The sequence below is a fragment of the Esox lucius genome, chromosome 20, assembly GCF_011004845.1.
Source record: "Esox lucius isolate fEsoLuc1 chromosome 20, fEsoLuc1.pri, whole genome shotgun sequence".
Classification (NCBI taxonomy): domain Eukaryota; kingdom Metazoa; phylum Chordata; class Actinopteri; order Esociformes; family Esocidae; genus Esox; species Esox lucius.
In genome coordinates this window covers 44,515,661-44,541,046 of record NC_047588.1, presented here as the reverse complement: position 1 = coordinate 44,541,046, position 25,386 = coordinate 44,515,661, and the positions used below count along the sequence as shown (strand labels likewise).

General features: G+C 41.6%; 1 protein-coding gene and 1 pseudogene across 1 annotated transcript; one reads left to right on the top strand and one right to left on the bottom strand.

Moving 5' to 3' along the window:
- LOC105008108 overlaps positions 1 to 24,203 on the bottom strand; it is a 94,867-nt pseudogene extending 70,664 nt beyond the window's left edge.
- LOC105008791 (aerolysin-like protein) lies at positions 14,127 to 16,474 on the top strand. Its single transcript, XM_029115918.2, is given in 3 exon segments — positions 14,127 to 14,223; positions 14,905 to 15,397; positions 16,001 to 16,474. Coding segments are annotated over 2 exon segments (942 nt in total). The 5' UTR covers positions 14,127 to 14,223; positions 14,905 to 14,914; the 3' UTR covers positions 16,460 to 16,474.
- Positions 24,204 to 25,386: the final 1,183 nt, after the last annotated feature.

The window sequence follows — 25,386 nt, the reverse complement described above, 5'->3', positions numbered from 1 at the left end:
CTGGACAGCCCGAAGAGCATCTCAGATCCTGAAACTATGGCTCGACCAGTTAAACATGTGAGGGGAGAAAAATGTACAACCCCCGCATTTAACATCAATAACCTTTCTCAATCTTACAGGCTCTCTGAGATAGAGAGGGAGGTTTTGGAGAGGGGCCTTACTTTAATTCCTACCCCGAAACAGACAGATCACAGGGAGCTCTGTAGGGATGTACACGTTAACCACTGGAGGTTGAAACTCTTAGATTACTTTAAACATGTTACAGACTTCCCTCATGTGCCCTTTTCCCTCGGTGTGGGAGCCTAGACTGGGCTCTGTTTCGGGCCCCATACAGACTCTTATACAGAGGGACCTAGATGCCCTTAGCAATCTTAGGCCCAGACCACCAGCAAAGCATAACCTTACTAAGGAGCAATTCAAGGCAATTAGGAATTTGGGCAATAATCCTAACATTGTCATTAAACCAGCTGACAAGGGCTCTCAGATTTTGATTATGGATCGAGTACAATACATCATGGAGACCAAACAACTGGATAATACTGAGCACTATACCACATTATCCCACTCTATCCAATTAGACGCAGGATATGATTCGAGAATTAGTCACACAGTTACATGACACTCAGTTTATCTAAAAAAAAAACAAATGTCTTACCTGTTGAGCCCAGCTGAACCTAGAGCCAGACAGTTGCTCCCTAAAATCCACCAGAAAAATGGTTGGTTCCCTTCTAGGTTCCATGTGGCCGTCCCATTGTCAGTGATTATGCTTCTGAATCCTATAGGGTACCTTAATCCTCTTTCCCAAAAATACGCCAGTTATTTCAAAGACACATATGATTTTGTAAACAAATTAAAGGGCTTGGTCTTACCAACGGATGTCATTTTGCTCTCAGTGGACATGAACTCTTTGTACACAAATATTGAGACAGGCTTTCAATCATTCTCCGGACCCTAAACGGCCAGATTTGTTGGAGGTGAGTTTAACACAAAGTGATTTTGAATTCAATAAAAAATACTACCTCCAGATCCAGGGAACAGCCATGGGTAAAAACTTTGCCCCTGCCTATGCCAATCTATATATGTGTTCATGGGAGGAAACAGCATTTTTAAAATGTAAATCCTTACCTTCATTATATTACAGATACCTGGATGACATCTTTGGCATTTGGGAAGGGCCTCTCTCAGAATTTGAGGGATTTCTAGTGGTTTTAAATACACATCACACAGCTATTACTATTACACATAACATACAACAGGAAAAGATAGAGTTCTTGGACACACAAGGATTCTTCATACCAGGCAAGGGAGAAACCAAGTCATTGGCCACCAGGGTCTTCTTTAAAAGAGCTCTCTTGCATATGTCTAGTTTCCATCCAAAAAATACCTATAGGGGATTAATAAAGTCACAACTTATATGTTTCCATAGAATCTGTACCTTTCCTGAAGATGTGAAGATAGCCACTCAAACGCTCTTCACAGCTTTGAGACCTAGAGGCTATTCCAGACGTTTCTTGAGAGGCATAAAAACAGAGGTAAACAGACCTTTGAAAATGGAATACACTATGTTAAAGTTACTGACAATCTCACAATGATACCTTTTGTGTCTACTTTCTCCCCTTTGGTGGTTGGCTAGCCTCTAATCTCATTTCCAACAGGCTCAGCAGGTAATGGGGGCATTGGGGAACTTCAGGGTGATCTCATCCTATAGGAGAAACCCACATTTTAAGGACATTTTAGTCCACTCTACTCTCAATCAAACTAATAAACAGAAATTGGGAGAAAAATATATCCTAAAAATGAGTTACCTTGAAAACATCTTTTCAGGTTTGAGAGCCCCCTTACGGCAAAGGATTGACCTGATGTTGACCAATGTTGTCTATGGTATCAGGTGTAAACAATGCCTTAAGTTATATATTGAGGAAACTAAGAATGCCTTAGGCACTAGACTAAAACAGCATTCATATCATATAGGGAAGAAAGACAGAGCCACAGTATTATATACCCATTTCCAGGTCCACACAATAGATAACTTGACCATCTTTGGCCTAGAAAATAAACACAAAGCTTAAAACACAGAGACAGAAAGCATCAATATGTTGGATTAGAATTTTAAATCCCTTTGATCCTATGTGTGAGTGTGCCCAATAAATATTCGTAAATAATGTGTGTTGTCCTTTTTCTGTTAGTTGATTGTTGGGACACTCAGAAGTCTTCTTGAAGGCCTTAATTGGAACGACCATGTCGAATTAGGAGAACCTCCCCCATAGTGTTCGTAAGGTCCTCCATCACATAAAAAGGTCTTAATCTCTGCCCCGGATATGATGGGTTCTTGAATTCTGAATGTTCTGATGTAAACCACATGGGTATTTTGGGCTCTGATCTCTTCTCTTGTCTATTTATCCATTTGTATGTTCCCAAATAGTAGATTTATTACTATCTATTTCTAAAAAAATCTTTGCATGCATGGCTTGGTGAGGCTATATGCTAGCAAAATACACAGCTGTCAATCATATTTGAAAGCTTTAGTAACTGCAGTAGTTACACATTCTTTGTAACTTATCACATAAAGCACATCTTCGATCGCATTTGCAGATGAAGGCAAGAGAGCTAGCCTACATTCCCAACAGTAATTAGTGAAGTACAGTATTGGGAAGCATCTTACCCAAACTGTTTTTGTGGAGCAAATAATTATTGCTGGGGGGCAATGCCCCTGTGCCGCTGGGTCTGTATACATGATTAAAGGAATAATACATAAAAGGCAACAATACATAATATAATACAATAGGGGGAAACCCCGGGGAAGACCTAGGACACGCTGGAGGGACTATGTCTCCCGGCTGGCCTGGGAACGCCTCGGTGTCCCCCCGGAAGAGCTGGAGGAAGTGTCTGGGGAGAGGGAAGTCTGAGCATCCCTGCTTAGACTGCTGCCCCCGCGACCCGGCCCTGGATAAACGGAAGATGATGGATGGATGGATATAATACATAGAGGGCAAGACTAAAATGGAAAGACAACAAAAATGATGTAAAATCAAATCAAAGTAATACAATAAGAAGTTAAGAGAAATCGAATAAAACCAAGAACAAATTAAAACACAGTAATAGGATGTTAAATATAAGTAAAGAGTGGACTTGAACTTCAGACTGAACTCTAAGCAAGAGAAAAAAGGTGGGTCTTTAAATTTGATTGAAAACTGTCAGTGGTGGAGCAGGACTTCATGTGTGATGGGAGACTATTCCAGAGCATGGGAGCAGCTACAGACAAAACTAGGCTACATCATCCTTCCTGGAGGGGGGGTTCTTGCTTCTTCCAAATACACCAAACATTTTGCCCATGTCTATGATCTGATGTTTTAATCCTTAATATAATTGATGCAACTGTTCTTTACTTTTATTTACTGTATTTTCATTACATTCATGTTCACAGGAGGAGAGGACTTTGAAATTGGTGCATAAAAATTCACCAGAATGCAGGAAATTAAGCATCTGACACCCTCATTGGGGAGGACCCCCAGACTCCCACTTCATTTGTGTTCCCCGGGTTTGGGGCCGCTGGCCAGGTGTTCCTTATTTTTCCACATTGAAGGTGGCATCCCTAATCAAACACCACAGCGTGATATGTTGTTGACTTGCACAGCTGCATTTGGTTCATTCAGCATGAGTCTTGCACATCTAGCTAACGTTAGTTGTTATACAGTTGTGCTCATAAGTTTGCATACCTTGGCAGATATTGTGAAAATATGACAGAATTTTTATTTTATTTAAGGATGATGATCACATGAAGCCATTTATGATCACATAGTTGTTTGGCTCCTTTTTAAATCATAATGATAACAGAAATGACCCAAATGGCACTAATCAAAAGTTTACAGACCCTTGAATGTTTGGCCTTGTTACAGACACACAAGGAGACACACAGGTTAAAATGGCAATTAAAGTATAATTTCCCACACCGAGTCGTCAATATCATCTCACTTATAATAAATAAATAAGTCTTGATTTAATGTATTATTAGGGGACCAAGTACCGTAGGTACAGGTATCCTATTGTTTTTGTTGGTTTTATTATTATTATTGGGGTTTCAGCAGTTCACTGGTGATACCCTATAGAGTTTGTTCCGGTTCATTAGGGTTTCAGCAGTTCACTGGTGGCGCTATTGGGGTTCCCCACATTAGTAAGCTCACCACGCTCAACATGTTTAAAATAAAATCTTGAAAAGAGGTATATAAGTTAATCTCCTCCCAAGGAACATATTTGCAATTGGGATGTAATGGTTTTTCAGCAATTCTGAATTTGTTAAAAATGCTTCAAACGCTACTTCTGTAGCATCAAATGACAGATTTAAACCTTTTCACAAGGCCCTTCAGCGTGATTTCTTAATGCATATTATTTCAGTATGCACTGACAATTCCAAAATGTTATATTATGACAACAAAAACTGCCACCACAGCAGCCCATAAACAACGTGTTGCTTATTAGATATGGAGCAGTATTCTGATTTCAACTGGTTAAAATTATATTTTGAAACTATTTAGTTTTTAACAGTATACTGTTAAAGAGTATACTGAATATTAATTGAGCAACCTTCTAAGAAGTGTTATTTTCCTGAGGATCACTCCAATAAAACATATGCTAACCAGCAGACAATGGTTTGTGTGTTTATAATGCCTTTATTTACGTGATTATTCACTATTTCACAAAAGATGTTAAAAATAATGAATTCCGATTCTTGCATATTTAGTAACGGACAAATATGATCAGTGAAAAGCACCTTTATGAAGGTTATGTTGAGTTTGTTTGGCTAATTACTATTCACTTGCGCAGCAATTTTAGTTTTCATTCCACTGAATTCTGGGACCAAATGTCTGCGATCAAAGATGGTTGAACAAGACGATTCACCAATCTGACCGGAAGCTCAAATCTTGATTACCTTCCTGTCTCTGAGACACTCAGCTTGTCACCTGTATCAGACTTTGTTTGATAAACAGTCTTTAGCATACAAGCAGCAAATCGTGAAATACCACATGTGCGGCAGACCAGCCATCATGTAATCTTAAGTTGATCAGTCTTTTTTCTTTACCAGACGGCAAGTAAGGTAGGTAAAACGCTCCAGTCTGTCATTTGCAACATCAATAAAAACAAAATATAAAGCAATTAAACAAAATAGTAAAGTAGACGTTAATTGGGAATTAGGTTGGAAATTTCAGAAATGATGATTATTGACACGCTAGTTAACATTTTATGTTAAACTAATTAGGATGTAATGTAGGAACATCTAAGATGTATTGTAATTTTCTTTAGTGAGGTTTAGATTGTTAGATTGTTGTGTTGTAAGATTTTTTGTTAAAGGTCCCATGACATGCTACTTTTTGTAGGCTTTAATATAGGCCATAGTGGTCCCTAGTACTGTATCTGAAATCTTTTTTTAAAAATTCAGCCTTGCTGCAGAATTATAGCCACTACAATACAGTCACAGAATGAGCTTCCTTCAAACGGCCCGTATTGGTGTCTGTGACTTTAAATTTTAATGAGGATGAAAAAGGCGAGGCAAGGTGGTGGGTGGGCGTGGCCTTTACTATCTTGCGGCAAAGGTAACGTGCATGTTTACCGGTATGTCTGGATCATATTGCAATGGCACGGAGACACATTGAAGCATTTCAGTTTGACCCAGAATCCGATCCAGATGGAGAAGCAACGGATGAAGAAGTTGCAACTCAGCGCCTCCAGAAGGATGTTTCCGAATGGTTAGTTAAAAATATTATGTCTATATGATACTTTGTTAGGATGTCTGATTATCATGTAAGTTAAAGCTAAAGCTAATCTGCTTTTGCCTTTTCATGTTTCTCTGATTTGTGATGATTTTAAAGCTGTGTTAGCATCTATATCAGTAAATATTCTAGTTTAGAGAAGAGGGTTTTTTTAAATGTAAAAATTCTCCCGTCATATCATGAAGTCACGTTACACAAGATATATAAAGCCTATATATTTATTTGCGCGCAGGAGTAAATAATTTTGTTGTGTAACATTATGTACATAGTCGTCGGTGAAATGTTTGCCACAGACATGCAAAACTTTGGGAAGCTGTGTCGGCGCTTTTCCGGAGAAAATGAAATCATTCCACTGGTTTTTCTGTGGCATGTACGAAGGAAGTAAAAAAAGGCTTCGTTGCTCATCTCTACATCCTATTACTGAGCAATTATTGTGTTTCCTTCGCTCAAAAGCCATGATGCCCCTCCTCGTCGCGTAGACAAATTGAAGTCGCGCTCACACACATGTGTGCCTCACACCTGGCTCTATTTAAATTCTTTCTCTGGGCGGGCAAAGCAGAAAAAGGGGAGTTACCATGGGAGTTAACAATTTCTCCTTGCGACGTCACAAAGAGACGGGTCCAGATCAGCCTGTTTGATTCTCCGTTTTCTCCAAGTCAGAGAAAGATAGAAAATGCTCAATTTACACCGAATAGAATTTTTAGAAAATTTGGGACCATATATAGGCTAGGTGAACTCATATTAATGTTAAAAAACCTCACAAAATGAAAATTTCATGTCAGGGGACCTTTAAGATTTGTACTGAGCCCTGTTGTCTTTTTAACGCACAATGGAGAAGAAATACATTTGGTGGCGGATTTATTGGCAAAGCCTTTTTCGAGAGAACCTGGAAATTGTGGGGAAGGGTCGACCAAATCGTTCAGGGTAAGGATGTAGTAGATGCAGTGCTTGCTGTTCGATTTTTTGTTTAGATTTGTACTGCGCCCAGTTGTTTCTTAACTAACAATGGAGAAGAAGAACTGTATTTGTAGACAGATTTACTGACAAAGCCTTATTCGAGAAAACATGGAAATTGCGAGTAACCAACTGTATCAGTCAGGGAAAGGATTTGTGTGGCACTTTCAATCGATCAACTACGAAAAGTATACCTGGATTATAGCGTCGAAGGAACATTGTTATTGTGAGTACGTTCTTATTTCTTTGGTACCTGTAATGTCGTTGATTAGGGCTTTGCAACGTCTATTTGTGTTGCAGTGTCTTTTCATACTGCATAATGGTACAGTACATCCTTGATGGTTTCATTCGCCATATATTCATGTTTCCGTAATTACTGGTGTTGTAATCCATCCATCTTCTTCCGCTAATCCGGGGCCGGGTCGCGGGGACAGCAGTGTAAGCAGAGAGGCACAGACTTCCTCCAGCTCTTCCAGGGGGACACCGAGGCCATCCGGGAGACATAGTCCCTCCAGCGTGTCCTAGGTCTTCCCCGGGGTCTCCTCTCGATTGGACGGGCCCAGAACACCTTCCCGGGAAGGCGTCCAGGAGACATCCGGAACAGATGCCCAAGCCACCTCAGCTGACCCCTCTCGATGTGGAGGAGCACCGGCTCTACTCTGAGCTCCTCCCGGGTGACCGAGCTTCTCACCCTAAGGGATCTCTAAGGGATCGCCCAGCCACCTTCCGGGATCTTGTCCTTTCGGTCATGACCCAAAGCTCATGACCATAGGTGAGAGTAGGAACGTAGATTGACCGGTAAATCGAGAGCTTCGCCTTGTGGCTCAGCTCTTTCTTCACCACGACAGACCAATACATCGACCGCATTACTGCAGAAGCTGCACCGATCCGTCTGTCAATCTCCCGTTTCATCCTTCCCTCACTCGTGAACAAGACCCCTAGATACTTAAACTCCTCCACTTGAGGCAAGAACTCTCCACCAACCTGTAGTATGCAAGCCACCCTTTTCCGACTGAGGACCATGGCCTCGGATTTGGAGGTACTGATTTTCATCCCAACCGATTCACACTCGGCTGCAAGTTGGAACACACCCTCCGGTCCCCCTTCTTAAAAAGAGGGACCACCACCCCGGTCTTCCATCCCAGAGGCACTGTCCCCGACCGCCACGCAATGCTGCAGAGGCGTGTCAACCAAGACAGCCCCACAACATCCAGAGACTTGAGGTACTCAGGGCGGATCTCATCCACCCCCGGTGCCTTGCCACCGAGGAGTTTCTTGACTACCTCAGTGACTTCAGGCTGGGTGATGGACGAGTCCACCTATGAGCCCTCAGCCTCTGCTTCCTCAATGGAAGACGTGACGGCGGGATTGAGGAGATTCTTGAAGTACTCCTTCCACCGCCCGACGACATCCCCAGTTGAGGTAACAGCTGCCCACCTCCACTGTAAACAGCGTTGGTAAAGCACTGTTTCCCTCTCCTGAGGCGCCGGACAGTTTGCCAGAATCTCTTCGAGGCCAGCCGATAGTCCTTCTCCATGGCCTCACCGAACTCCTCCCAGGCCCGAGTTTTTGCCTCCACAACCACAATGGCTGCAGTCCGCTTGGCCTGACGGTACCCGTCAGCTGCCTCAGGAGTCCCACAAGCCAACCAGGCCTGATAGGACTCCTTCTTCAGCATGACGGCATCCCTTACTTCCGGTGTCCACCACCGGGTTCGGGGATTGCCGCCTCGACAGGCACCGGAGACCTTACGGCCACAGCTCTGAGCGGCCGCTTCGACAATGGGGGTGGCGAACATGGTCCACTCGGACTCAATATCTCCAGCCTCCCTCGGGATCCAGTCGAAGCTCTGCCGGAGGTGGGAGTTATAGATCTCTCTGACAGGAGACTCTGCCAGACGTTCCCAGCAGACCCTTACAGTATGCTTGGGTCTGCCGAGTCTGTCCAGCTTCCTCCCCCGCCATTGGATCCAACTCACCACCAGTTGACAGCTCCGCCCCTCTCTTTACCCAAGTGTCCAAGACATACGGCCGCAGGTCAGATGAAATGACAACAAAGTCGATCATCGACCTATGGCCTAGGGTGTCCTGGTGCCACATGCACTAATGCATGCTTGAACATGGTGTTCGTTATGGACAAATTGTGACTAGCACAGAAGTCCAATGACTGAACACCGCTCGGGTTCAGATCAGGGGGCCGTTCCTCGCAATCACAGCCCTCCAGGTGTCACTGTCGTTGCCCACGTGGGCGTTGAAGCCCCCCAGTAGAACGATGGAGTCCCCAGTTGGCGCATTTTACAGAACCCCTCCTAGAGACTCCAAGAAGGTCGGGTACTCTGCACTGCTGTTCGGCCTGTAGGCACAAACAATAGTGAGAGACCTATCCCTGACCCATAGGCGCAGGGAAACGACCCTCTGGTTTACCGGGGTAAACTCCAACACATGGCGGCAGAGCTGGGGGGCTATAAGTCTGCCGCCTCTCACCATGGGCAACTCCAGAGTGGTGAAGAGTCCATCCTCTCTCAAGGAGTGTGGTTCCAGAGCCCAAGCCCGGTATCTCTAGTCGGAACCTCTCAACCTCACGCACAATCTCAGGCTCCTTCCCCGCCAGCGAGGTGACGTTCCATTTCCCTAGAACTAGTTTCCATGTCCAGGGATCGGGTTGTTGAGGCATCCGCCTTCGACTGCCGCCCGATCCTCTACGCACCGACCCCTTATGGTCCCTCCTGCAAGTGGTGAGCCCACAGGAAGCGGCCCCACGTCGCTCCTTTGGGCTGAGCCCGGCCGGACCCCGTGGGGAAAGGCCCGGCCACCAGGTGCTCGCATACGAGCCCCAACCCCGGGCCTGGCTCCAGGGTGGGGCCCTGGCTGCGCCATACCGGGTGACTTCACGGCCCTCAAAATGGTTTCCATCATTAAAGGGTTTTTGAACCGCTCTTAGTCTGACCCGTTGGCCAGGACCTGTTTGTCTTGGGAGACCCTACCAGGGGCATATAGCCCCAGACAGCCCCAGATAGCTCCTAGGGTCACTCGGGTACTCAAACCCCTCCACCACGTTAAGGTGGCAGTTCATGGAGGAGCTGTATTCCACTGTCACTGTGAATATGGGATGGTTACTTCGAATGACAATAGCCTAGTAGCCCATAGGATTAAGCCGCCATACATGCTAGGAATATTAGCTTTGTGTCCATCGTGCTGATGTTACTAATCGTTATTGGTTAAGGATAAAGTGCCCCATTTTGGAAATCAAATGCCCGTCCAACACGTTTGTTTTGGTTACTGACCTGTATCTACTTGACTGGTAATATTGAAGATACCTGGTGCCACACTCTAATCAGCTAATTAACTCAAAACACCTGCAAAGGCCTTTAAATGGTCTCTCAGAATAGTTCTGTAGGCTACACAATCATGGGGAAGACTGCTGACTTGACAGCTGTCCAAAAGACGACCATTAACACCTTGCACAAGGAGGGCAAGACACAAAAGGTCATTGCTAAAGAGGCTGGCTGTTCACAGAGCTCTGTGTCTAAGCACATTAATAGAGCGGCGAAGGGAAGGAAAAGATGTGGTAGAAAAAGGTGAACAAGCAATAGGGATAACCGCACCCTGGAGAGGATTGTGAAACAAAACCCATTCAAAAATGTAGGGGAGATTCACAAAGAGTGGACTGCAGCTGGAGGCAGTGCTTCAAGAACCATCACACACAGACGTATGCAAGACATGGGTTTCAGCTGTCGCATTCCTTGTGTCAAGCCACTCTTGAACAAGACACAGCGTCAGAAGCGTACCTGGTTTAAGGACCATGGTATCCCTGTTCTTAATTGGCCAGCAAACTCTCCTGACCTTAACCCTAATGAAAATTCATGAAGAGGAAGATGCGATACGCCAGACCCAGCAATGCAGAAGAGCTGAAGGCCACTATCAGAGCAACCTGAAATAAGAAAAAAGAAATAAACACTTGAAAATACATTATACAAGTTTCACTTTTTGAATGGAATTACTGAAATAAATCAACTTTTTGATGATATTCTAATTGTATGATCAGCATCAGGACATATAATTAATTTCAACCTATTTCCATTTATGCTACATGAGCATATCTTTGTTCAGAAATACATGAGTGAAAACATGCAGCTGCTGTTGAGGAGTTCTTTCAATCAATCAAATCAAAATTTATTTATAAAGCGCTTTTTACAACAGCATTTGTCACAAAGTGCTTTCCAGAGACACCCGGCCTTAACCCCAAGGAGCAAACAACAGCAGTGTTGAATTTCAGTGGCTAGGAAAAACTCCCTAAGAAGGTCGAATTTTAGGAAGAAACCTAGAGAGGACCCAGGCTCAGAGGGGTGACCAGTCCTCTTCTGGCTGTGCCGGGTGAGATATTAACCTGAACCATACTGGCGTCCCGTCTACGGGACGGTTCATACTCATTTGCGGCATGTGGTAAAAACTGCGACGATTCGTAAAATATATATTTTTTTGGCATAGGCATGTCTTATATCGCCAGAAAGCTTGGAATCTCGTTAAACTAATTATAATATGCAATTTAAAAAAGCTATTACGACGACCAAACACGGTGCAATTGTTTCAGGACAGTCAACAAGAACAAAATACTTTACTGTAGGCACTCGGTTTCATTTTTCATGTATCACGGAAAATATTGTACTTACATTACTGAACCTCCGCAGATTTCTTATCCCTCTGTTCCCAGAGAGGACGGGAAGCATATTTTTGCTTGGTAAAATCCGTTTTAATTTTCATAGTATCCATGCGTCACAGAATGAAAAATGACTCGATCAACATGCAACCAAACTATTCATGCTATCCAGACTGTAACACAAGTATTTTCCCCGTGACATTTGGTATGTCTGTAATGATTAGACACTCAGGAAGATAACTAGCCTTATTCCGAGATTCTACACAGCGAATTGGCTGCGCAATACCTCAGTAAACCCTAGTAGCGCGCCTCACGTTACGCACCAATAAGATGGACCAAGACAAACTTGAAGGACAATATCTTCCTCCAATGACGACCAATTAATTTGAAACATAGCTAGCTAGATAGCCAATGAGCTGGCCTTTCTTGTGATGTGGGAATGTGCACTGTGGGAAGAATGGGCTGGAATCTAGAGGTGTGCTCAACCGGACACCCCTGCATCATTTTGAATTGAGAGAGCATCAGAGCGCGCTAGTATTTTCGTTACGCACATTGTTGCTAGTACTTAGTAGTTACTTCTTCTTGTTATTTCGATAATTTTAAACATTTCGAATTTGAACATGGCTCCTAAAAGTGGGAAAGCGAAATCCAAGACCAAGTACACAAACTTGGAGGAGATTTTTGAGGAGATTCAGCGAGAGAGTGACCGAGAGCTAGACAAGGACTCTCTTAGTGAACAAAGTTTTGATTCTGGCGAGGAAGAATTGTTCTTGGAAGGAAAGGATCCCGTTTTAGATTGGTGAGTAAAATAAATTATTGTTCTTTATATGTATGTTCATATGTATGTGTGTACGTGTATATGCTTGTGTACACCTGAAAAATATTTTTATTTGGGTAGTGAGTGTAGTAATATGTATATATTACAAATATACAATTACACTACAAATAAACACATACACAAATATATATTTCAGCTAAACTTTCATATAAAAAGTTATATAAATACAGATTGAAAGAACTGTTCTTTGTCCTGTGCTATATGTGAGCGTCTTGTTTTGTCTGGGGTTTTTTCCGTCCTGTTTTGGGCCCAGTTGTAAAAGAGATCTTAGTCTCAGTCTGCATGCCTTGGTGAAATAAAGTTTAAATTAGAATATATATATATATATATATATATATATATATATATATACACACACACACACACACACACACACACACATTTGTTATATGGCTATAACATGTTGTTGTCCCAATATATAATTGTAGTATTTGTCCCCATATGTAATTCTAGTCAAATCTAAATGTATTTTATTTTTTTAACAGTGGAAGCGACTCAGACTCGGATGATCTCTGGGAGCCGGCTGCAAAGAGACAACCACAATCAAGCAGTCCTGCCCTCACTACTTCAGGAGCATCTACATCTGCCATTGTTTCTGGCTCTACAACAAGCACACCTTTTGTCTAATTTGTCTGGATAACCAGAGAGAAGAGCATTGCAGTAATCTAATCTAGAAGTAACGAAAGCATAAATTAATTTTTCTGCATCAGTTTTTGATAGAAAGTTTCTAATTTTTGCGATGTTTCGAAGATGAAAATAAGCAACTCTTGAGACATATTTTATATGTTCTTCAAAAGAGAGGTCAGGGTCAAGGGTAACGCCAAGGTTTTTTACAGTTTTTTGGGATACGACCATGCAGCCTTCGAGGTTCACAGTGAGATCTGCTAACAACGCTCTTTGTTTTTTGGGTCCTAAAAGGAGCATTTCTGTTTTATTTGAGTTTAAGAGCAAGAAATTCTCTGTCATCCACTTCCTAATATCTGAAACGCATGCTTCCAAAATAGCTAATTTAGGGGCTTCTCCATGCTTCATTGAAATATATAACTGTGTGTCATCAGCATAACAGTGAAAGTTAATATTGTGATTTCGGATTACATCGCCCAGAGGGAGCATGTATAGTGAGAAAAGTAATGGGCCCAGAACCGAGCCATGAGGAACTCCAAAGCATACCTTTGACTTGTCAGAGGATATGCCATCCACACTAACGAACTGATATCTTTCAGATAAATAAGATTTAAACCAGGCTAGAACATGTCCACGTAGCCCAATATTGGTTTCCAGTCTCTCTAAGAGAAGGGAGTGATCAATAGTGTCAAAAGCAGCACTAAGATCAAGAAGCAACAGGACGGATGCGGAACCTTTGTCTGAGGCCATTAGAAGGTCATTTGTTTTCCTTCACGAGTGCAGTCTCAGTACTATGATGAGATCTAAAACCAGACTGGAGTATTTCATAAATGTTTTTTGTCTTTAGGAAGGCATTCAGTTGTTGGGAAACACATTTTTCTAAGATTTTTGAGAGGAACGGGAGGTTCGATATTGTTTTTGTTAGCACTACCTTGTTTAACTTTTCTCAGCCTGGAACAAGTCACAGTGACAATAGGTAAAGCTGTACTAACTACTCTGGCTATGCTATTGACAGACTCCACTATGCTAGCAGGCTGGCTAACAGCCTGCAGCCTGACCTGCACCCTATCTCATGTTAAAGCTATATACTTTCAATGTACGTTTATGTCAGTAATGTCATAATAACTTCATCATGAATCTTTGTGGACGGGTGCAGACTTGACTGCCCCCCAGTGGACAAAGAGGAAATAGAACTGCAAACCAAATAAGGTTGGAGAAACAAAGTGTTTTGTCCTAAACAGGTGTGGTTCACATTCACTTCCAACCCTCTTTATCTGTATAAATAGGTGTGTGCTTCCACTTAAAAACCACATCTACTGAAGGACCTCTGCACTAGAGAATCCAATCTGACACTGCTCTTTTGGTTTGCTTGTTACAGGTTGAAAGGTGAGTAAAGTCTTGCAATTCAAATAGCTGAGTTTTTAATGGGTCACTGACAATCCCTCTATTTTTGATGCTCTAGTGTTGATGCTCTATTGTTGATGCTCTAGTGTTGCAGTAACAGGTTTTTTGTCCTACTTTAGTTTTTTTGCTTGATGGTCGTTATATTTTGTACCATCTTGCTAAAACAAGATTTAATTTGATCTTGTAGACCTTAGATTGGATGTCTGAAAACAGTGTAGACTTAATGACACCATCACTGATGGGCTGAGATGATTGCCCGGCCTGAGTGTCACAGGATTATTTTCTGTTATGGTATACCTGCAGTTATATCCAACCCAGCCAACTCAATATTTAGTGTTACATACTAAAAATATATTACCTGTATGGTTTTATATTACTGGATGTATGACAACACTGAAAGGTTTGAAATAACTACTAAATGTAATTATTTTTATAAAGCATCTGACAGAATATTTATTATGCCTTATGTGACACAATGAGTAATATATCAAATAATTTGTAAATAAAATGTGATGTTGTGTCATGTTCCTGTCTGGTCATGAGGGTAGTTCTTTATTTATTTAAATGTAAATAAAATGTACACTTCTACTGATTGAAATGTCTGAATCTTTTTGGGTGGAGTAAGAGGATACATGTATGTATTGATGAACATTTCTGTTTCAGGTTACCCAACATGGCAACTTTACTGTATCTCATCGGTGGACAAGGTGGAGGTTCATTTGAACTCACTGGAAGGGACAATGGTGCCACCCTCAAGAAGATTGGAGTGGCAGTGGGCGGCTGGCAGATCAAAGCTGTGCGGGCAGAGCTGACCGACGGGCGTGTGAAGACCTTTGGAGATGCAAACACTTTCCGTGAATTTGAGTTCAGCCTTGGCGAGCGCATCACCAAGCTTTCCCTGTGGGGGAACGGTGCTGGGACGCGTCTGGGTGGCATCAGGTTCTGGACCAGTACGGGCCGGGAGTTCTTTGAGCATATGAATAGCTGGCCCCTGAAGACTGAGTACTCCATCGACGTGGGGTCTGGTTTCTGTCTGGGGCTGCAGGGGAGGTGTGGCGCTGAAATCGACTCCATGGGCTTCCTCTTTATCAACCCCATCAGGACGTCTGTGCTAACCAACATGCACTATCCTAACCTGGCCATGATCACACCCCAGGTGAGTGAAGCTCTGACAGTCAGAATATGGCAGGATCAGTGGGCCAATATGTTTAAATTAAAAGGCGTTTCTTTATTCACTCAGAAAAGCAACTGAAATGGGATCAATTTCATGCATGAAAAGCATCTGTTCTCATAGTCCATAACTGTCAACTCTGATAGAAACATCTATATTGAAAATGAGGCATTATGGGAGTTGTGTCCATGACAGACATTGCCATGAATTTTTAAATTTTCTTTCAGTATCTCTGACAATATCATCTGTTATACCCATATTTCAAAGAGCAGATTTAATCTCCTATGTTTTTTGGGGCCAATTTAAATAGTGAACAGCAACTACAGAAACTATTCGGCATTAAAATGATCCTCTTTCTCTTGCTTATTCAAGGTGAATAAAGAAATACTTGTTCTAGTAAAATGCTTGTTGGCCCACTTTGCATTCCATACAGGAACACTTGTTGTGTCCTGTCTACTGAATAAACATTATACTTTGATATGGGTCAACACAAACAACATACACAAGATATATAAGATATATAACATTAATTATTACTGAAGAATAATTTTTAGTCTATGTGTGTGTGGGGGTGTGTGTTTATTTTAGGTGAGAAAATAATATATCAAATCGGTGTCTTATCACAACAACACCACTGCGCCTCAAGATCAGACCATTCAGTACAGCAGGTCCATGACCAAGAAATCCTCCTGGACCACCACCAATAAGATTGAGTCCACCCTCAGTGTGTCTGTTAAAGCAGGGATCCCAGATCTGGCTGAGGTGTCTACTGGGTGGAGCTTGACCGTGGGACATGAGCAGTCCTCCTCAATATCCAATGAGGAGACCATAACAGAAGCAGATACCACCACTGTGAAGATCCCTCCAGGGAAGACCGTGACCGTTGAGATGTCAGTGGGACGAGCAGTCATCGACCTCGCCTACTCAGCTGTAGTGAAAGTCACATGCCTGAATGGTAGCGAGCTGGTCTTCCCATCTACCGGGAACTACAATGGTGTGACTTACACTTCAGTGAATATAAAGACCACTGAGTCTGATAAAGTATGAATGTAAATTAAGATGTATTAATTTACATATTGTTTCATATTGATTGCAAAAGATGTATGTGATTGCTAATGCAGAGTCCAGTGAACTTGCTGAGTGAATGACTGTCACAGATAAATAAATCATCATTATAAACCTGTTTGTGTTTCCATGTCTCCCCATAGAACTTAAACGTAAAACAAAATATAAAAATAGGTCTGAAAAAATCCTTGCTAGTTAGAATTCCCTCGTAGCACTGGCAGACACAAGTGTTTTTCTTGCTACAGGTTTATTTGAAGCTTCTTCTCCAAATCCACCGTGAAGACACAGTATAACAAGAAAATAAAGACCACATTAGCTTAATCTAAACATACAAGGACATGCACAGCATGTAAAATGACGTTCACCAAAGTAAAATACAGACACAGAACAACATACCTCGTTGGCTGCATGCTGTACACAAAGGAATAGGGGTTTTCTTAGATCGCTGACATCCGCTATAAGAACCTTAAAACATTTATCGGAGCATTAAATTGTCCATGCTTCGCTAGCTGTTAGCTTGCCGACTCACTCAGCAGCGTCCCGAGAGGCCTTGCGCGGAGACTTCAAAATAAAAACACTTCACTCTTACCAAATAAAATCACTAAATAAAACTAAATGCAATTTATATAATTCTAAATTATGACATTGGTTGAAACAAATTATACATTATTATAATGTAATTATGACAATTACACTCCCACCAAATCACACAAACCTTAATGTGGATTTCTCTAAAACACGATGGTTGTTGCAAGTAAACTTCTAAACACAACTTCTGAATTTCTGGTATTAGGCCTAACCATTTAACATGGAGTTTCAGGAAAACATTAAACACCTTAGTCTGCCTTAAGCAACGTAACATGGGTCATGGGTCTGTATGGGTCTTTCAAGAAACAATGTTTTGGTTGTGGGTTTCCCCTTTTTGTCAAATGTAGTGTTACTAACTAGCAATCTTAGTTTTCTCACCCTACCCTGGATAGACTTCTGTGACCTTTGCCAGCTTCCATTCGTTGCGTGGTGCCAGATCATCTTGTAGAAGGACGATGTCATTGACCTTCAAGTTTCTTTTTTCCTTGTTCCACTTTTGTCTTGGTTTTAAGTTTAATAGATATTCCTTCTTCCATCAGGTCCAAAACGCATTAACCAAATACTGCACTCTGCCCCACCTCTTTTGAAGATGAAGACTTTCTCCAACAAATTGTCCAGGTGGAGGCAAAATGATGGTTGACTTAATTGTAAGGATGTGGTTCGGAGTTAAAGGTTCAGGTCCAGATGGATCATTCAAATGTACAGCTGTGAGTGGTCTGCTGTTAACAATAGCCATAACCTCATACAGAAGCATCCTTAGAGAGGTGCTGTCGAGCCTTCGTGATGACTGGTTGAGTATAGCAGTTAGAACACTCCTTACTGTTTATTTGTCTCTCCCAGACACCGCCCATGTGACTTGCCACTGGAGGGTTCATAAGAAATTCACATCCTAGAGCCTTTACTCTTTCTTGATCCATTTCTTTCATGAGTTCTGCAAACTCTCGCCTTGCACCAACAAAATTGGTTCCTTGGTCACATCTTAGTTGACGTACATTTCATTTTGTACTTGTGAAGTTAGCTCAAAAGAATGACTTCAAAGAGGAAATACAAATGTTGAATCATGGTAAACTGCCACAAAACCATCAGTTGTTCCAGCTTTATCCAGTAATGCAAGACGGTGTTCTCAGAGTGGGAGGGCGATTAAAGAAGGCCTCCTTACCTCATGACTTGAAGCATCCGGTAATCTTACCGAGAGATGGGGTGATTACATCTCTAAACATAGGGTACTGCCATGAAAAAAAGTCAGCATCAAGGCAGAGGACAAACACTCAATGAGCTCAGAGCACATGGTTACTGGGTAGTGGGTGGCAGCAAAATTGTGCCAAGCTACATCAAACAATGTGTTACATGCAGGAGAGCTCACAGACCAACAGAAACACAAAAGATGGCAGATTTACCTGCTGACCGTGTTGATCCCTCACCACCATTCTCCTTCTGTGGGATGGATTGTTTTGGGCCCTTTCTCACTAAGTAGGGACGTAAAGAGCATAAGAGGTACGGTCTGATATTCACCTGTCTATCCTCATGGGCAATCCACATTGATATATTGGAAGATCTAACAACAGATGCGTTCATAAACACACTGCAGTGTTATATAGCTATTCGTGGAGCTGTAAGACAAATCAGGTCAGATCGAGGGACTAATTTTGTTGTGGCAAAAAATGAACTCACAAAGGCTTTAAAAGAAGTTGATAAAGACAGACTGAAGTCATACCTGGCCAAGAAACATTGTGACTTTATCATGAATTCACCTGCTGCCAGTCACATGGGAGGGGTTTAGGAACGGCAGATAAGGACAGTTAGGAGCATCCTCAGCTGTGTCCGTTCCAAGAGTGCAGGAAGATTAGATGATGCTTCTTTAAGAAAACATTTCTATGAAGCGATATCAATAGTAAACAGTCTCCCACTCACTACTGACAGCATTATTGATCCTAAAAGTCTAGAACCACTTACTTCAAACCATTTTCTGACCATGAAAAGCTTTGTTCCGCTTCCTCCTCCAGGAAAATTTGTGCCAGAAGATGTGTATGCCAAGAAAAGCTGGCGCAGGGTACAATACCTGACAGAACAATTCTGGAGTAGATGGAGGAAAGAGTATCTAGCAAACATTATCCTCAGACAACGCTGGCACTCTGCAAGGCGTAATGTGAAGGTTGGAGATATAGTCATTGTCAAAGTAGACAAGGTGCCCCCGTACTGTCTGAGGGACAGTGTTTCTGAGATTTCATGTTTAGTCTCTATTTTGATAATTTCATTTGTGTTTAAATTTATACAGTAATTAAAAATATTAAAACAATGTAATGAGGAAATAAACGATCAAAGGACATCTGTATGATGCGTGGCCTTATTTAATTGGACCAGTGTAATTACGATGAGCTTTGCTGATTAAAGAGCATATTGTGCATCCCTTTTGCTTGTATGATGCTGCTAGTAATGTAAACTTAAGACAGTTTTACATAGTTTATGACGCCTGAATGCCTATAAATACATCTATAAGTCTTCATGAAATATATTAGAACCCCGACATTCAGTGTCTATGGACCTTAAGTTAACTATTGCAAGTCCCCATGTTTAGATAAGAAAATAAATGTAGTTAGAGTGGGGTCTGTTGTTTGCCTGCGGATGCATCCTTGACCAGCATCCTTGACCGGCACCAGTGGATTAGATACTCGTAAATTAGTAAATCTGTATAACCCTTTTAGGGTCTATCCTTGGGTGTCCAGACATTGTGGCTCCTAAAAGGTTGAAAAGGTTAACCATGTGAATGTGTTTTATTGACACACATCTTACCACACCCCTTTTTCCTCCTTTAAATGAGGATGCTTGTTCTGTGTTACTTTAGAGATTATTAATTGTTACTTGCAAGAATTAACTGTTTATTGTGCATTTGAGTTTTCCTCTGTCTTACCTACCATTTTAGTAAATCGTTTGGACTTTAGAAATTGCCATCTTACTTTGGAGTGCTCGTTAGGGATCCTAATCCTGCTCGGTTTGAGTCTTTTTCCAAACAGGTTAACCGTGCATGGCCAGAGAGAAGTCTCTGGAACTCTATTATCCCCCGAAAGAGGGCTATCCTTTGAGAGGTTAAGAAGGAGTGCCTGGCTGGAGCTGAGACTCGTGCATGATCAGTACAGGTTTCCTGTGGAAATTGAATTTGGAGGTAAGAGCACAATACAGGCGGGAATAGGCCATTGGATATGTGTTAGGGCACATTTTAAATCTGCAGTTATATTATCTCACTTACGGGCCGACGGGTCTATTAACAGGTGTTAGAACACGTTAATTGAGATAAGAGTGTTAGGGCACTTTAGCGTTAGGGCGTGAGTATACTTGGGGTTAGGGCTCCTTTTTGCGTTAGGGCGCAGGTGTATGTGTTAGAGCACATTATTTAGACTAAAATAGATCTTGCTTTTCGCCCCTTTAATTTCCTTTTGCCAGGTTTTCTGAACATGGGTAAGTCCGGCCATTAAACGTCCCTCGTAGTTACGTTGGGCCAGCAGAGATAATGAAAGATAGGTATGGTGTTTGGACTTGTGAACAATTATATCTCTGGGAATTTTGGGGTTTTCCGAAATATGGCAGCTTTAGCCAATGACAGTTGCATGGGTTGAAAGAGAAGTTGGAGGAATACGAGCAGGGGAGACGGAAAGTTTATTGGAAAGCTTATGGCGTGTGGAAAGAAGAGGCTGATAAAAGATTTAGGCAGAGTAGTGTAGGGACTACTGATCAATGTGTTCTGGCTTCTACTAGAGTGGATGTGGACCTGTACTGCCCTCCCCGACCTCCTACTTATAATGCTGTGCGAAAGTCTGCAGCTATTCCTGAATCACGGGCAGTAAAGCCACCGAAGCTGTCTCAAAATAGTCCCCCTCCTGCCCGGAAGTTTTATCCTTCGCTCGTGGCCGACCTTGGTGCGACATCCCCAATTGCCGGGAGGACCAGGAGCGTCACGTTGGGAAGGATGAAGGTCATTTCCCGATAGTAGAAGTTGCGAATCTGGCCGCAGGAGGTGAAGACGACGCGCCCCCAACTATTTTCGTCTACCGCCCATGGTCTCCTGCTGACCTGAAAGACGTGGCCGCTTCACTACCCAACCCAGACAAAGCAATCGTGTATTTCTCCAGATGCTTGACCAATATAAACCAAATCGGAATGGGCCGCAAACCAGAGGGAGTTAATGATTCTCCCTGGGAACAGCAGTGTAAGATGAGACTGATTGCAGGGCTGCTCCCAACATTACAGAAACATGTAAAGGAGCACTGTGTGGCCTTGGACGAGGGCTGCATGGAAATCGTTTGGCCGTATATCAAGCACGCTGAAAAAGTCTGCGAAGATAAGAAAAAAGACGAGAAAGGGAAGCGCGAAACGAAACTACAGATGGACAGCGGCTACGACCAAAGAGGCCGAGGACGGGGTAGAACGAGAGGACGAACACAGCCTAGAGGCAGAGGACGAGGGTCTGCTAACCGATGCAACTATGACAAAGGTTGCCATCGTTGTGGGTTGATTGAACACCGGGTACTCGATTGTCCTGAAAAAGACACAAGGGAAGACAGACAAAGTAATAGGGACACTTCTAATTCCGGTGGATTTACTGTGAACATCCAAGGGGAACCCGGAGAAACGACAGCTACCAGGAGGAGGGGTTTTGACAGTCAGAGGGGGCAGGACAGGACACATCTACCGGTAGGATCAATCCATTACATGACCCCGCATATATTGATGTTATTCAGACACTTAATGTAAGCACACTAACATAATTTTACCGTTTTACAGTTGCTGGACTAACTTAGAGTGTTAAAGAATAAATTATAAATGTGGTTCTCCTTTATACCGGATATGCCTGACACAAATGTTCTCTCACACAACTAGCTAACCGTCTGCACATTTAAAAAAATTAAAAGCGACCCTACCCCACCCCCCACATACACTTTCAGTTAGTGTAGCTAGCTAAAACCGTGCTATCATAATAGAACCATAGTAAATACAATGTTAAGCACTTTTATCACATTTAAACACACAACGTATATTTTTACCTCTAACGTTAACGTACAGTTGATACATTTAGATAAGGAAAAAATGCTAAATTACTTGCTAGCTAATGTTAGCTAGCAAGTAAATTCCATTAATCCACATGTAGGCACATCGACTGCCTCACACCCCACTTAACGTTAAAACATGGTTTAAATAACGACAAACAGCCTTTATAAATTGATTAATGTAGTTCTTACCTTTTAAACCCGAATATCCCAATCCCACAGTTTTCTTCTGGGCGCTTAGCTAAGTTCACTGCCACGGTAAGTGAAGACAAATATCCTGCTCCTCAATGAATGAGCACGAAAAAACCGGATGTGGAAAGTAACTCAAATTGAGTGTATGTTCCTGACTCCTTGAAATGACGCTCCCCACAGAATTTCTCAGCACTGCAAATGTTAGAATAACACACAAATCAACACCCATTCACTCAGAATAATTTACACTATGAATTTAACTCAAATTAACACTACAGATTGTGCTGTGTAGCTAGGAATGACAATACACTGCAATATTGAAAAGTGCTTTTTCCAACCTAATTGAGGACAGAAACCATCTAAAATGTAATTTTGATACAGTAAAAAAAAAAAATATATATATATATCTCCAGGCTGTTGAACTGGAAACAAATAACAGATTATACAATAAGTTAACTGAAACTCTCATAAGTACAACCCGATGAAAGTAATAAAATGAAATGTTAAATAATGGAATCAGCTAGACAGACCCATTTTCAATGTTCTAAGGGGAGACATGAAAACAAAAGCAGATTTATGATTATGATTTATTTATCTGTGACAGTCATTCACTCAGCACGTTCACTGGACTCTGCATTAGCAATCAAATCAATCTTTTGCAATCAATATTAAAACTATGCACAGTAAGATGTTAATACATCTTAATTTACATTTATATCTTTATCAGACTCAGTGGTGTTTACATTCACTGAAGTGTAAGTCACACCATTGTAGTTCCCGGTAGATGGGAAGACCAGCTCGCTACCATTCAGGCATGTGACTTTCACTACAGCTTGAGTAGGCGAGGTCGATGACTGCTCGTCCCACTGACATCTCAACAGACACGGTTTTCCCTGGAGGGATCTTCACAGTGGTGTTATCTGCTTCTGTTATGCTCTCTTCATTGGACATTGAGGAAGAATGCTCTTGTCCCACGGTCAAGCTCCACCCACCAGACACCTCCACCAGATCAGGGATCCCTGCTTTAACAGACACACTGAGGGTGGACTCAATCTTATTGGTGGTGGTCCAGGAGAAAGACTTGGTCACGGTCCTGCTGTACTGAATGGTCTGTTCTTGAGACTCAGTGGTGTTGTTGTGATGAGACACACACAACCACCCCCACACACACATAGACAAAAAAATATTCTTCAGTCATAATGAAGAATCAGTCCAATATTAAAAACATACATAAATGACAGATATATTTCTGTGTGCTGTCTTGTGTATGTTGTTTGTGTTTACCCATGTCAAAGTATAATGTTTATTCAGTAGACAGGACACAACAAAATGTCCTGTATGGAATGCAAAGTGTGCCAACAAACATTTAACCAGAACATGTATTTCTTTATTCACCTTGAATAAGCAAGAGAAAGAGGATCATTTTAATGCTGAATAGTGGCTGTCGTTGCTGTTCACAATAGAAATTGGCACCTGAACACATTGAAATATGGGTATAAGAAATTATATTGTCAGAGATACTGTAAGAAAAAGGAAACATCCATTGCATAGTGACAGTGTCATTAAGTCTACACTGTTTTCAGACATCCAATCTAAGATCTACAAGATCAAATGAAATCTAGTTTTAGCAAGATGGTACAAAATATGAGGACCATCAAGCACAAAACTAAAGTTGGAAAAAACACTTGTTACTGCAACAGTAGAGCATCAATAGCAGAGCATCAACAATAGAGCATTTAAAATAGAGCAAAATATGTATTTTCCATGTCAGTGACCCGTTAAACAAGCATCTGTAATTTTACAGCTGAATTGCAGAACTTTACGCACCTTTCAACCTGAAACAAGCAAACCAAGAGAGCAGTGTCAGATTGGATTCTCTAGTACAGAGGTCCTTCAGTACATGTGGTTTGTAAGTGGAAACACACACCTATTTATACAGATAAAGGGGATTGGAGGTGAATGTGAGCCACACCTTTTTAGGACAAAACACTTTGTTTCTCCAACCTTATTTGGTTTGCAGTTCTATTTTCCTCTTTGTCCACTGGGGGGCAGATGTTATGTGAATAACCTTTCAGTCAAGTCTGCACCCGTCCACAAAGATTCATGATGAAGTTATTATGACATTACTGACATAAACGTACATTGAAAGAACTCCTCAACAGCAGCTGCATGTTTTCACTCATGTATTTCTGAACAAAGATATGCTCATGTAGCATAAATTGAAATAGGTTGAATTTAATTATGTAGGTTCTCTTTAGTGTCGTTACCTCAGGAATAAAAAAAATGGTCTTCTCCCGGTTCATTAATGACACAATTACCATATGTCCAGTCCCATTCACAGTCTTATACACAATTACCACATGTCCAGTCTTATACACAATTACCATATGTCCAGTCCCATTCACAGTCTTATTGACATAAATACATTTCACACACATAAACCTTCATGTTCCACCACAACATTTGATCATGAATGGGTAAAGTGAGCTTGCATTCTCAACTTGTGTGTGTTGCTTCAATCTCTGTATCCCTTCCTTTTTTACAACTCTAAGTACATCTGACATTGACTGAGAACAAAAAAGACATCTTGAAGGACCTGTTTCACATTGAAATACATTATGTTCATACAAAGTACATGGATACATTTTGATAAGAATTGCATCTCTATTGTTAATTTTTTTTTACTATTACTATGCACATTTTTCATTATCGACCATTTGGTGAATATAATTGCACTATGTTATGTTTTGATATCTGAATGAATGTACTCATTGTATTTCAGAACTTGGTGGCTGAATCACTGATCTTGAGGTGAAAGATGTTTACAAACCAAATGAAAGTAAAATGACTTGTTTTGAATGCAACATTGAATGATTTGGGTGTAAAGTCTGTTTGGAGTCTTGTATTAAGAGTTTTGAAACACTGCACCATACTATTGACAATATTACTAAAACAACTAAAAACATTGTACTTCACTTTAAATACAGCACACCACTTTCATGTTCATTTACATGAGAAGATTCTTCAATATTTAGTACAGCAATTTATATGCACTTAATTTTTACCCCAGCCTACATACCCACACCCAGC